At 37.8% G+C, this 14,467-nt stretch overlaps 3 protein-coding genes across 4 annotated transcripts in view; 1 reads left to right on the forward strand and 2 right to left on the reverse strand.

Annotated features, from left to right (window-relative positions):
- On the reverse strand, positions 1 to 13,995 carry PPWD1 (peptidylprolyl isomerase domain and WD repeat containing 1; the record flags this gene model as incomplete). Its single annotated transcript, XM_079330502.1, has 11 exons — positions 1 to 366; positions 1,363 to 1,545; positions 2,121 to 2,202; positions 5,205 to 5,386; positions 6,352 to 6,541; positions 7,061 to 7,251; positions 7,828 to 8,275; positions 10,220 to 10,340; positions 11,687 to 11,787; positions 12,395 to 12,497; positions 13,848 to 13,995. 11 exons carry the CDS (start codon positions 13,993 to 13,995, stop codon positions 223 to 225), a joined length of 1,893 nt encoding a protein of 630 aa, XP_079186628.1. The 3' UTR covers positions 1 to 222.
- The window catches only part of TRAPPC13 (trafficking protein particle complex subunit 13), a 91,558-nt gene that overhangs the window by 48,559 nt on the left and 28,532 nt on the right, over positions 1 to 14,467 (reverse strand). The window lies entirely within an intron of this gene.
- The window catches only part of CENPK (centromere protein K), a 24,664-nt gene continuing 24,147 nt past the window's right edge, over positions 13,951 to 14,467 (forward strand). For both annotated transcript variants that reach the window (XM_079330510.1, XM_079330511.1), the window contains exon 1: positions 13,951 to 14,068. In XM_079330510.1, the coding sequence (XP_079186636.1) occupies positions 13,994 to 14,068 (75 nt within the window). In that variant the 5' untranslated portion in view covers positions 13,951 to 13,993. The remainder of the gene's footprint in view (positions 14,069 to 14,467) is intronic.

Raw genomic sequence — 14,467 nt, forward strand, 5'->3', positions numbered from 1 at the left:
TTTCTAAGAAACATGCAGATGATTTTACTTTAAAATACAAAGTTACCAGAAATACAGAATTAGGGCACTTTAGGTACATTAAAAATAGTAGAACTAGTGATTGCTCTGTCCTGGTATTTGCTGTATCTAGGAACTATAAAAAATTTTTTTCTTCCTAGGTCCTTTTCTGGGTCCCACACGCTCAGTTTTATTCTGTTTAAGCTGGAAACTTCAATGCCTGCCTTACTTCACTGTTATATTAATGATGCTGATATCCTCATAGGGTTTGTCAGTTTTGGGATTGACTTTGACATTGGAGATTCTCTGAACGACTTCCATTCCTTTAGTCACCCGTCCAAACACACTGTGCTTGTTGTCAAGCCATGGCTGTTTGAGAGCACAAGATTAAAAAAAAAGCATATTAAAATAGAAAAAAGCAACATGTAGGTTAGGTACCAAACCAAAAAGACACTAAGTGTACATGGATACAATCTGTATGTCCAGACTATGGAACCTAACATCCTGTAAATATCAGCATGTAAATAAATACTAGAATGCACCTAACACATAATCATATGCATTTTAACTTATCTTTTCACAATTGCCTTCTTGAAGTACTACAGAGGTCACATTCTACCAGTGTAGTAGCACTCTATAGTTAAGTGTTTTCTCATTTCACAGAAATGTTTTTCCAGTCTCTTTCTTTCATGGTATTTCCACAGAGGAATTTTAAGTGCCAGTGCAGAATACTACCGAATTCAATAGTATGCCAAATTTGAATATAGGCCCTCATATAACTTAGGAAACCTCAGAACTATGGAAGACAGCTGCTTTTTTAATTAGTTTGAAGTGCTATAAGAATGCAGTTTTTCTAATTGTTACTTTATTTGTTTTTTATGTCTTAGATTCACATACCAAAATTTCTATTGTTGGCTTTGAACTTATACACAGATCAAACGAAATTTCAAACCTGAACACTGGCCTCTTTGTACAGCTGCAATTAGACAATATTAGAGACATCCTGGCACCATATCCAAACCCCAAACAGTCTAAGCAATGCCTAGGTTTCCATCAAGTTTAAACCACTATTATTAACATAAGATACTCTGGTAATATATAATTGCAAACATTCCTAGGAATTTCATGTCACCCTCATTCCATTTAAAGGTGAAAGGCCCCTTGATCACAAGTGGTCCTTTTCTGATGGAAAAGTATTTCTATCTCTAAGGGACAATTTCAGTGAAGCCTACACACTACACATTGTGTGCTTAATTTATTTGTAAAGCAAGTACTAGTGTGTTCCTTTTTCCATGAGAAAAAAGTTGATTTTTTACTATCTAGGTAGCCTCTCAGGCCTTAAATTGAGCTTTTAGTATTACTTACAGTTGGCACTACTGTTATAAAAAATTGGGATCCATTGGTATTTGGTCCTGCATTAGCCATGCTGAGTGTGTATGGTCTGTCATGTCGTAAAGTTGAATGAAACTCGTCTTCAAATTCTCCTCCCCAAATACTTTCACCTCCCATTCCTGTACCAGTTGGGTCACCAGTCTGGATCATGAAACCCTGCACAGAAATTATATGTTATCACATTATTGCACAGAATACATAACCAGAAGTGTTATATTCTAGGTGACATTTTTTCAAACTTACTTCAAATCTTTCAACAAAATGTGTTAAAATGTTGTGTGTAAGGGACAAAGCATTTAAGGCTTTTTTAAGTGTCAAGTACTTGTGAAAAAGCAAGGTTACTCACTATTCCTGCTAGTGAAGAACAGAAACCCAACTATCTCTACCTTTTGCAAATTTTTTGGCTCTATCACTTGATCCTGGTGCAATAGAAATAAGAAGCCTTACAAAAAAGGCTTTCTGACATGAAGCAAAGTTTTATTTCAAGCAGGATAGCTGAACTCATCTTTCAATTCTCAGGTTTTCTACTGCCTTATCAGTTGCAGAACAACTACTACAACTTTAGTAAGTGTTGAAGCTGTTCAGAACATCAGAGTTATTCAGAATTTACAAGGAATTCTAAAGACATTTCAACAATCTTGCGTGCAAAAGGGAAGTGGAAGTGTCAACAGAGGATTGGCCACCAGAGTACATTATGTAAATTAACAAAAAATTAACATGTTGCAAGTTACCTTGATGATGCGGTGAATTATGTGTCCATTGTAGTAACCATTCCTGCTGTGCACACAGAAGTTTTCCACTGTTTTGGGACATCTAAAATCATGTAACAGAAAACATAAGCTACAGTAATATTTGTCAGCTGACAAGACCATAAATAGTACAACTAGGTATAAGACCTGGTTGTGCTGTGCTGTGTTTCAGCACTCTGTAGGAAGAGATTTTATGAAGTAAGGAAAAAACAGTTCTCCACCTCCTCAAACCCCAAGCTGAAAACAAAAAGCTTGAGAAGTACAAAACTGCATGATTACACAGAAAGGCAGCAGCCATGTTGATAGCACAGGGATGTTTAGCTGTTGTTGATCAGGGTTTACAACTTTTCTTCTCCTCATCCTACCCTACTAGTGAGGAGGCTGAGGCTGTAGAAGGAGTTGAGAAGGAGCCTAGCTAAAACAGCTAAACCCAGCTGACTACAGGGATACTCCACTGCACATATGGCATCACATTCAGCACATAAAAGCTGAGGGAAAAAGAGGGAAAAATCAGGTGACATGCAGAGTAATGGTGATCTGCCTCTTCCAAATACCCGCTCCATGTGATGGAGCCCTCTCTTCCTGGAGATACTTGGAACATGTTCCTTGGTCTATGTTCCTTGTTTTGCTTTGCTTGGGTGCATGCCTTTTGCTTTCCCTATTAAACTGGCTGTATCTCAGTTTGCAAGTATTCTCACTCTTCCAGTGCTCTCCCATTCCACTAAGGGGAATGTGGGCGAGTGGTTCTGGGGGGGGGGCTTAGCTGCTGCCTGGGGTAAAACCAAATCTGTCTCTTCAAGGCTCAGTTCAAAGTACCAGTGACCATAGGTTGCCCAGTTTTCTATCTGCACTACTCATTTTGTTCATAAACTATGTTTGCTCCATAAGCAAACACTTTTTCCTCTACACTTCTTTTAAGATTTACATGCAAAGGTGTCGAATGTTGCATGCAAGAAGTAAAAACGCAAAATTAAAATGTTTTATTACTACAGAACTTGCAGTCAGTAGAGTTAGTTATTCTTTGAAACTGATCACCAGCACTGTTTGGTGAACAAATGAAATCTTATTGTTGCTGGAATAAAAAGGGCCAACCACTTCACCTTTGTGATTTGATATTTTACTTCTGAGAGTTACTACCTCTGTTGGGTTGATGTCTATCACCATCTGTTGAAGTTGGGTGGGGTAGTGATTTCCCTTATCTCTGTGGGAGATATTCTCTGTTAATGGGCCATCTTTAACACAAGATGGGGCAATCACCTTTATCTTTATCTTTATCTTTATCTTTATCTTTATCTTTATCTTTATCTTTATCTTTATCTTTATCTTTTCCACAACCTATCCTCCCTCCAGGAAGATACCATCTGCTGCTGGCCCATTCAGTCCCACTGTATGACTGATAAAATTACATCTCCCACTGGGAGATGCTCCAGCCAGGGGGAGAGGCCAAGCCTTTCCTACTTGGAAAAAAGAGATTTTGAGTAGCAAGTTATCTGTCTTTCCACTGGATTCCAGAGGAATACCAGACCTTTCCACATCATCTCTGGACCTTCAGAGGAAAACTGCATCTTCTACAGGAGCACTGCTCCAGCTGAACCACATCTGCCACTGCAGGAGGACTGTAGCCACCATTTAATGGGACTGCTACCAACACCCTGACTGACAGGGGGTCAGGTTATATTCTGACTCTGTCAGAGTTGGGACTGTTCTTTGTAATACTGTACTTCTATTTTAACTTTCCTAGTAAAGAACTGTTATTCCTATTCCCCTATCTTTGCCTGAGAGTCCCTTAGTTTCAAAATTATAATAATAATTTGGAGGAAGGAGGTTTAAATTCTCCATTTCAAAGAGAAGCTTCTGCCTTTATTGGCAGATACCACTCCTTCAAACCAGGACACTACGCAAACAGAGAAGATCTACACTGACAGGTTTCCACAGTCATACATTTTCCCAATAAGAAAAAAAAGGCCAAGTTGAGTCCACAGCTGTAGAGTTCATGTAACTGTGAAAATGAACATTAGCTTGGGTTTTAGTGACACTCTAAGCTATCTTGTGAAAAGAGGACCAGTGGCATAACTAATGGAACAGGCTAGATAATAGTACCAGTTCTTGCTGAACGGTACACAGTCATTCATAACTTTATTTCACAACAAAATGACTGAAGAATTCAACGGTGTACAGAGCCACATCGTATATGCTCTTCTTTAAAGATTTAATCACACTGAAGAGATTTTTAATTAAAGCTCAGCTGGGAAAAAAAAAACTACAAGAAAGGACAAACCTAACAACAATCAACTCTAGTAATGCTGTATTTAAAATTGCATACAGAACATTGCAATGAAGCATCTTCCAATACTATGCATGCAGATATGTCAATTAAAAAAACCCAACAAACTAATGTAGCTTGGTCTGTCACTCACTAGCAAGAGCTGTATCATTACTGCAATCTATATGCTATAATTATGAATTCCAGAAACTAGAGCCTGATGCAAGGAAACACTGATTTTAGCAATTGTCATGCATAAAACTTTTCAATTCTATGCCTGGTTTTGGATATACACAAGACTAACATTATATGCTGGTGTAAATGTTATATTGCTTTTTAAGGAGCTGCAATAAAAAGGTGTAGTACACTGGCAACATTTGGAAGCTGCAAGTACTATTCTGGTTTGCACAGACCTGCTGCCAAAATCATCATTCTTCTTCAAGATCTATGCAAACAGCATTGTCTTACAATATAGACCTTACATAGAACAGTATCATGTCCAAGAACAAAGTTAAGAAAGGAATACCCTCCCTGAATCAATAACTAAATCAATCCAAATACAATTTCAAAAACTCCTGTGCCCCAGACCGTTATTTAGACCTATTTTTACCCTACTTTATTTTTGTGTGTTAGGAGTCACATTCCTACCTTGGTTTATTAAGAAACTGTCAGGAAACAAAGACAATAGGAAAAGGGAAAGAAAATAATTATTTCTAGCTTGAGATAAATCTTGGATACTGCAACCACAAGGGACAGAAGAAAGCAACAAAACTAAAACAACTGAAAATACAGCAAGTACATACTCAACAGGAAAAAGCTTGATATGGATATCTCCCATGCTTGTGTGGATGATGGCACTGTCTGACACTCTTTTGGGACCTTCTGCCTGAGTGGCTGCCATGACCTCTTCTTTAGAAGGTTTCTCATTAAATACATCTCTGTCAGAATCTGCACTCTTCGTGTCTTCTGGTTCACGTTTAGTAAACTGAAGCACAAAAGAACAGAAGATTTATGGCTTCTTTCTTTTTCTCTCTTAAAATACACAGTGCTCTGCACCAAACACATCAACGCTATTATTCAACCTGCTGAACACCCAATTCATTTGAAATGTATAAAGACAGTTCATAGATGGTCTATCCTTGCACTGCTGTACTGTGTTGTCAGCATTTTCACAGTCACAAATTCCAGGAAAACTACATGCAAATCCAAGTAACTTTTAATAATCTGTTATCTTTAAACTTTCCCCTTTACAACAGGAGTCTGCACTAGTTCAGCATATTTTCTTTAAGAGGAGGTGGAGAATATCAGGCTGTTCTGCTATACTGACTAAATTGGCAGGGTTTATGCCGAAAGAGTAGGTTGTGTTCTGTAGTTGTGCTACGAAGTTAAAATAAATCCTTTTATTCCAATACTGCATTAATATGAAACTATAGAAACTCAGGAAACTGAAGGCATATCAGACAGACCAATCTCTAACCTCTATGGCTAGGACCTCTCAAATCAGAGAGGTCCTACTAACCACTCTGAAATTGCTTGTCTGTTTGGTTCCATCTCACCCAAAAACCTGTGAACAGGAAGGCAACTCCTTCTTTTTTGCCTGCCTATAATGTCCTTAGAGTTACCAAGTCCTGATTCTGGTCTGAATTTTTTTGCTATTTTCTTTTTTATGCATACAGCTACTCATTGTTTCTTTATAAAATCTGGTTATTTTTTAAAATGTTCTTACTTAGGGTTTTTTTCAACAAGGACAAAAGGATACAATCTCTTGGGAAAAATTGCAGCTGTTTCTAATTAATTTATAGATAGATCAAGATAAAAATTCTAGATATACTTGCAATATAAAGGAACTCCTTTGTAAAAGCTGCAATTGCAACTACAAAAACCACTAGAATAGTGCAGAGAGAAAAATCAACACAAGAATGGAGCTATTTCAATAGAAACCACACATACCATGTAAAATCTGTTTTTCTTAAAAGCTGTGCAGATTACTGTTGGATCTGCCTGAATATTCTGGAGAACAGGATTTTCAGATGCCTTCATCTCTATAGTGATTGCTGCACGATGTTTCTTTGCTACTCCTTGGAACAATGCCAGTTGCATCATTCTGATGTTCTCTTGTTTTCCCAAGATACGGATACACCTGAAGTACAAGATGTAAAGAGGTGTAATGTTCAGCTGCTTACAGTCAGAGAATGTCTCCTTTCTGACTGTTAGATTCAGAGCAAAATTTTAAAATGCTCTCAAAATTATTTACTTATTTAATTAACTTTACTTAATTATTTATAATTGTATTTTATTATAATAATTTTTATGATGTTTCTCTATTTAAACCTGCTACCTTAATTTACCAGTTAGTGTCCTTATGCAAAAAAATCCCAGCTAAATGATCCACCCTTAGCCAGAGATTCATTAATTACACACTTTTTAATACACATGTGCTTGCCATGTTCTCTCCTCATTTGTCTAAACTCTAATCAGCAATGATTCCTTACAAAGAACGGGAGCATTTTCTCTACACTTGTAATGTAAGGCTCTCAAAGAACAACACAAAAAGACTGGACATCTCCACAGCCATATCAAGTTTTAAATATTCTCTAAATTTGACTGAATAAAGACTTTAAAACAGAAATTTATCCCAATGTGTGTCACTGGAGCTTACCTGTTAGTCTCTACATTTATGACCTTAATGCCAAGCATTGTTCCATAGAGAACGAAGTGTCCAGTTTCATCAAAAATTATATTTATTAATCTTACTGCATCCACTTTCTCCAGCTCACGCTCAACTGCCATACGTCGGCCAAACTCCATGTCAGGCAGTTGCTGTCTCATCTGCTGAAGTTCAGTAAACATCTACAAAAAAACCCCGGCACTACATATTAGCTTTAAACTCTTTATCTGGTAAAACACTGATTCACATGATCAGAAAATAGCGAATTCAAGTGAGATTATTCCACTCAAACTTAACGGAAGGATTTAAGCAAATACAAGTAATACTCTCTTTATTTTAGTGATACAACAAGCATGTTGTATGACTTGGCTTAAGCACGTGAAAGTGGGCAGTTGTCTTTCCAATTACTTAAAAGATGACAAATTTAATTCATTATTGTGATGTTACTTGCAATGAGCATTTTCCATAATCTTCCACAAGTGCTTTTTAGGTAAATGTAATCCAGCAGCATAAAAACACAATTTAAAATCAACAACTCTATTTCACCATGTAGGTAAAATAAACCAGTAAGAATTCATTCTGGGCCAAAGCAATCTAAGAGAAAATCTAAGAGAACACAGAAGGCCTTTTTTGCAAGAAAAATATAGGAAGGAAGCTTGCCTTTAGAAATAAATGATAGCTTAGGTGAATGTGCTGGCAAACAAATTCAAGTAAGCAGAGAAAACATTTCAAAGAAGCAGAAATAAGACAAAACTCACACTCAGAGATTCATCAAAGACTCTCATGAGTTTTCCTGTCAGAAAACGAAAAATTCTAACTTTTCTATCAGATCCAAGAGTGGCCATTTTCTTGCCATCAGGTGAAAAACTTATACTGGATGGGTAAGCCTTGCATTTAGCAAATTCATATAGATCAGTATCCGTTTTATACTCCCAGTTCACATTCTTGGGAAATTTATATTCATGAGGAGTACCAGTCCAGTACTCGATCATTCCAGACTTGTCAGAAGAAACAACTGCTTTGTAGACAGGGTTCAGACGTATCTGAGTAAGTGGGGACATATGGAGTTTATCAAAAACATGAAGTGGCTGGTTATTTCCTCGTCCATCATATATGAATATTTTTCCTGTACTTTTCTCAGATGTTGCAACAGAAGATATGGCATCTCCAGGGCAATATACCCATTCACACTGGCCAGGATGATAGCTACAATAAAGAGTAGAAAGGGAAAAAAAAAAAGAAAAAAAAAAAAGTTTTAATGAGGTAAGACTCAGGTCATGCTGTAAACTTGAAATCAAACATCAGAAGTGAATTTTAAACTTTATTTACTAGTTTTGCTAATACGTATCTTGCTAATATTCAGCATATTATAGAAAAGCTTTACCAAAAAATACCATTCAGTGGAAGACAATCAATTTCTGTTCCATATAGTTTTGTAAAGAGGTTATGATAGTCAAAGTAGAAAGTGAGTAAAAAGGAGGAATTTGGACAGAAATCCAGATAAAAGGCCAAAGTGGCATTAATAAATAGTACTCAACTTGTATGAGTCAGTACCATTTCCCCTCCATCTGCTAAGTGAGTAATGACTCAGGAGAAATGAGTCTGCACCTCTGCTATACATTTATGGAAAAGTTCAACAAGATCTTGCCAGAAAAAACCAACAAAACCACAAACCCACAAAGTATCCAAGAAGTGATACAAACAAAATTAAGACAATCCCCCTATATTCAATAAGGGTTGAGAAGGAAACTCATTTGCTACTTGCAAAAGCATAATCTACAAATGGGACAAGTCAGACATATAGTCAATAATATAAATTATGTCTGTTTTAAAGTCTGTAAGCAAAGATTCTGAAAACTGTAACTTAAACGAAATGGCAAACATCCAAAAATGATACAGTCTCTATAGGAAACTCATGTTTAGTATCTTCACAAAAGCTGATGGATTTATGATATTCTGACACTATGACAGACACCAATACTTCGGATTTTCAATCTGTTCGTAAACAGAAACAAACACTTCATCTCGGGTTCATTACAATGAACAGGATCAAATAAATAAATATGAAGTCTCTGTAGAAAAAGCCAATCTTCTTCAGATCACAGATGAAAGCATAAAGCATGGGGATTTGCACAGAGCCATGGTTGTATAGATTAGTTAGAACTGGAAAGCTCTGAACATCAGGGGTGCTTTTTAAAATAATATTTTATTTTTCTGTAATTTTACCAATTATGCAGTAACAGTACAGGGCTGCTATGTCAAAAATAACAGCAAAACCAAAAAAGATTAAGCCTAACTGGAATTTTTCCAGAACAAAAGGGAATCAATTTCTATGGGTGAAGTACATTATCTGGAGGATGATACTGAAACTGTAACTGTAACAAACAAAGCAGATAGCATATGCTTTTATTAATGTTCCTACGTGAAAGCTTTTTTTCCCTGACTTTATACTTCTATTCAGTTTCAAAATTAACCAATACATCATAGACTATGAAGAATATGTTTTCCAATTCTAAAAGGCTTGTGGAGAAATCCGTATTTCTACTGATCTTGATGCAGCATTCATTGATCCTTCAACCCTTCAAATCCACCCTTTTAACAGTGTGGGAGTTTTTCCTCTGGCATTGTTATAATTCCAGTAACATACATTCCTATTTCTCCCAGATCCTTTAGCTACATACTGTGTAACTACAGAAATGCTACAAGACCAAAGAGAACATCAATATTGCTTCTAGTGGAAGAAGGAAATTATATCCCTATGACCATAAGATAATATATACAGACCAAATCCCTTCTTTCATGGAGCTACTAATAGACCATAATTTTTAAATTCAGTGCCACATACCATAAAGAAATTATACATAACTAAATACTTGAGGAAATGCCACATCTTTGTGCATAATATTTAACACAAAGGAAGCTCCATTCCTACTACACTTTTTTACTGCTGCAGTAGTAATTTTTTCTATTCAGACAGGCAGTCTCCAGCCATAGAACTCATTTCAGACAATGCAATTTACTTGACTTCATCTGACTGGGGCATGGGGAAAGGGGAAGAATTCAAGAGCCCCAAATTACTGACTTATGTCTTAGCAAAACAGTGCCCATTGATAATCTCAAACAAACACTTCAAAGAACTAAGGAACTTACCCAAGTTTCAGCATGTTGATCATGTCAAAGTTGACTACATCAAACACTTTCATTGCTTTGTCATCTCCAACTGAACAAAATAATGCCCCCTCTGAACTAACAGCAATACTCTCAATAACACCTGTGAATTAAGTTGAGATACTCTTAAGAAATGGAAAGGACATCCTTCATTTCAGTATCACATATGGAAAACAAACAGAAGTTTAAATCTGTTTCACAACTGTTTTGTCACTTTTTCCATTTAAAACTCTACCTGGCTTCAATAAAATATTTATTTAAAGAAAGAAAAAAATCACAAAACAACACTTTATAGCCTATCAGTGTTTGATAGCCTATCAGGTGTGTGATAATGAAAAATTTACCAAAAACACAGTAAAAGATTATAATGGCAGTGAGTTCCATTTAAAATGTTCTAACTATTTTAATAAATTGAGAACATTATGATGGAGTAAACATCATGTGCTCCTCAGCTTGCATCACTCAACAGGGTAAAAGAAGCAGAACTCCATAGACTCTAACATGCACAATACTCAAAACTGCCATTGAGCATTCTATAAAGTTCTCAAAATGCTGATTTTCACATCGTAGGTTTTGTTATCATGTTTTGCTTCTATATGTAATAAGAAGCTGATAGTCAAGATCAAAACCAGACTTCAATATTTCTTGTAACTGTAAAAAGAAGCCATACTTTTCCTACCTATTACTAAATATTTTTCTGCATATATATTTGTATATATATTTGTAACATATATATTATACAGTAATATATATATTCTGTATATATATTTATAACATTCTGCATATCAAACTGGATATTTTTCCTTTAGGCATATCATAATTTCTAACACCATTGAGAACATAATTTTCCGTCCAGCCTATTTAATTCTTAGCATAGTGTTGAAAAGCTTTGTGTACTTATTAGCTCACAAAATAAGGTAAAGTTTCTCCTAATTACAATTCATTTGATAATTACAACAATATTGCATCATTTACTCCACAGTTACACTAATTCCAAATGAAAATACTAGTTTTTTTCCATATTACAAGGGAAAAAAAAAAAAAAAAAGACTGAGGTACCCTTATTTAAATCAACATATTTTTAAATTTCTCTGGATTTTATGAATACTTTTGTGTATCTTGTTCACTTATGTCCCAGACATTCTCCCCACTTCACTTATGTCCCAGATATTCTCCCCACAAGTGGGGCACAAGGCAAGGCAAAGGCTGTAGGGGATCTGTGCAAGGAGAGTCTCACGTTTTATTTTCATCCTATCCCTGCTAGAGCTTGGAAACAAAATATAAAAAGACAGAGGAATAAAAGGAAGATTGGTAGATATTCTTTAATCTCTGACTGCACTAAAGGAACCTCAAAATCTCTCTCTCTATTTGCACACTCTCTTCAAACAACAAAGAGCAACTGGAGAGGAAAAAGTGAAGTCCTTTATATAAGAAAGAGCAACTTCTCACCCAAGTGACTTCGGAAGTGTTTAACAAACTCAATCCCTTCTTCTATTTTCTTCCAGAATTTTACATGTCCATCATGACTGGCTGTTATGATAAAATCTGTCCTATAATTACGAAAGAAAAATAGAAGCAAGAAAACAGATGCACACATTTCACACCTTCCCATTGGTCAGTAATTTGCACTAGAATTAACACTGTGCAGAGAATGAAATCTCAAGAATTACTGTGACAGTTTCACTGAATGGATAGTATAACTCCTGGAAAACAAAACAGGTATTTAATGCACTCTGGATTAATCTATGAAAAGTCACAGTTTAAACTGAAGAAACATATAACACTATGCTTTTTGAATATGTAAATATAACTCCTATTTTATATCTGGTTTCACAGTAGTTACTATGTGTGTGTGTGTGTATGTGTGATCTCTGCAGTTCTGGTCAATGGTATTTTTTCAGAGGGAGTAAATCAATCTTAATCCTGTATTTCCTAAATATTTTAACGAGGATTGAAAAACCCTCCTTTAGCCTATAAAAACAACTTATATCTTGCTTCCAGGTTAGCCACTTAGTGTTTTAAAAAAGCCCACTACCTTTTAAAAACCACCTCAGGACACTGTAACTTTCCATTATAAAACTTCTACAATGAAAATTTGTTAGCATACACAAAAAACACCCCAGACAAAGAAACGCAATGGAAAACAACAATACTTACTTCGTACATGCTACGTGTGTAATAACATCCCTGTGCATGTAACTGCGTTCATACATTGAAGCCGATGGCAGATTTTCAAGATAAACATGTTCAAATTCAAGAACTACACAAAAGAAAAAGAAAAATCTGGATTGGCTTTTCCTCCATGAAATTACATCTATATTTTGTTCTCTTTTAGTTATACTTGTATTGCTTCTCATATTTCAGCCAAGAATATGCAGGATTTTATGCAAACATAATTAAAGTGTTTTTAACTCCAGCTTTGCACTCAGACTTACACATTTCGCATGGACTAAAGCCACTCAAATGCTGCTTTACCTCATACTGCTCTTCCCTTTTAAAGCAACTGCTACCATAACTGTCTTACTGTTTAAAAAAATCAAAGTCAATTAACAGCTTTTAAGTTACCACTAAAAAACAGAAGGTCTACTGAACCTCATTTCATTCTAAAACCACATGTACCCCTGTTGTTTCTACAAGATCTGTGGTCCCACACACATATTGTGCAGTTGAAATGTCTAAATGTAGTCTAAATTCTAAGTGCTGATATCCACCTATTTCATTGTTTAATTGGCTGAACTAAAATAATCTGATTTTGAGTTTTGTTTCTGATTTTTAGATCCTACTTGTTAGCACCTGTGCAATGGTATTTTTTACTGAACTTGCATGTTTACATCTGCTGAATATTGTTTCCTTTACTTAAAAAAAAGTGATACCCAGAGCTGGAAGTTGCTGCACACATCAATACCATATGCCAAAATACAGCCTAGAGGCTTCTCATGATGCTACAGCTTAAGGCCGTGGTCTGAAAGATGGATTAACTCCACATCTGTAAACACAGCTTCAGCCTGCACAGCAGGGCTCTTACCATGAAAGTGTCCTCCAGAGGAAGCAAAAGTCTTAGAATATTAAGGGGCTAGAGTAAGTCTTAAATATCATTTAGTCCCAAGCTCCCTCCTACGTGACCAAGTTGCCCAAAGGCTCATTCAGTCTGGCTTTCAACACTGCCAGGGTTGGAGCACCCAAAAAGTTACTGGGCAACCTGTGCCAGTAGCTCAAAGTAAAGAATTTTTTTCCTTATAGCTAAGTTGAATCCCTCTTCTTTCAGTTTGCACCAATCACCCTCGGTGCTATCACTACAGCTCCTATCGAAGAGTCCGAATCTGGCTTCCTTGTAAATCCCTGTGGACACTGGAAAGTTGCTATGAGGTCTCCAGGTAACTTTCTCTTCTCCAGGCTAAAAGGCCACAAATTTATCAGCACCTGGCACCGTCGGCCTGCAATTCCGCACCCGAAGGTTTTCCCCCAGCACGCTCATTCTACATACGAGACAGCTTCAGGATACGGGCTCCCGACAGCTGGCCTCACCCCGCGGCCGCTTCCCCCGGCGGGGCCTAGAGGCGATCCCACCGCCCCGACCCCAACCGGGGCACAGCTCCACTTCTTCCCTTACCTCTCCTCTTCTTCGCCTGCGCGGCCTCCCCGGGGAGCGGTCCGACCCAGCGCTCCTCCTCATCCTCCTCGTCCCCTGCTACCGGATCCCCGCCGCCCGCCTCCGCCTCCGGCACCTTTCGCTTGCGCTCGGGCTCGGCGGCCGCCATGGTGCTACGTCACAGCGCCGCGCCGGGCGCTCTGCGAGTGACACCGCGCAACGGACGGCGTGAGGCGGCCATGGTACTAACGGGCGGGAGAGGCGGCGGGCGCGTCCCGGGTGGTTCGGGGGATCCCGGCGCTCCAACACCTTGGGGTCGGGAGGTGCTCTCGCCCGCGGCGGCTGCGGGGCTGCTTGGCAGGGAGGGCGCTGGCTTCCTGGCTGCGAAGGGGTGACGTTCGTTCACCCCTCGGCTGCGAGCGGGATTGTTCCGCCTCACGTCCTCTCGCCGTTGTGCTGCAGGGGTTCTCGTCGGGGACGCGAGGGCTCCCTCTCTCACCACTTTTGTGATATTCTTTATACCCTGCCGATATTTTGCTTCCTAAGGTGCCTTCGTGTCTCTTGTACAAACTTGCTGTCACAGTTCTCTTCCGTCCCTCACCGTCTTCCCGCCTTTAGTCCATTTGTATTTGGTCACGTGA

This window comes from Erithacus rubecula (genome assembly GCF_903797595.1).
Source record: "Erithacus rubecula genome assembly, chromosome: Z".
Lineage (NCBI taxonomy): Eukaryota > Metazoa > Chordata > Aves > Passeriformes > Muscicapidae > Erithacus > Erithacus rubecula.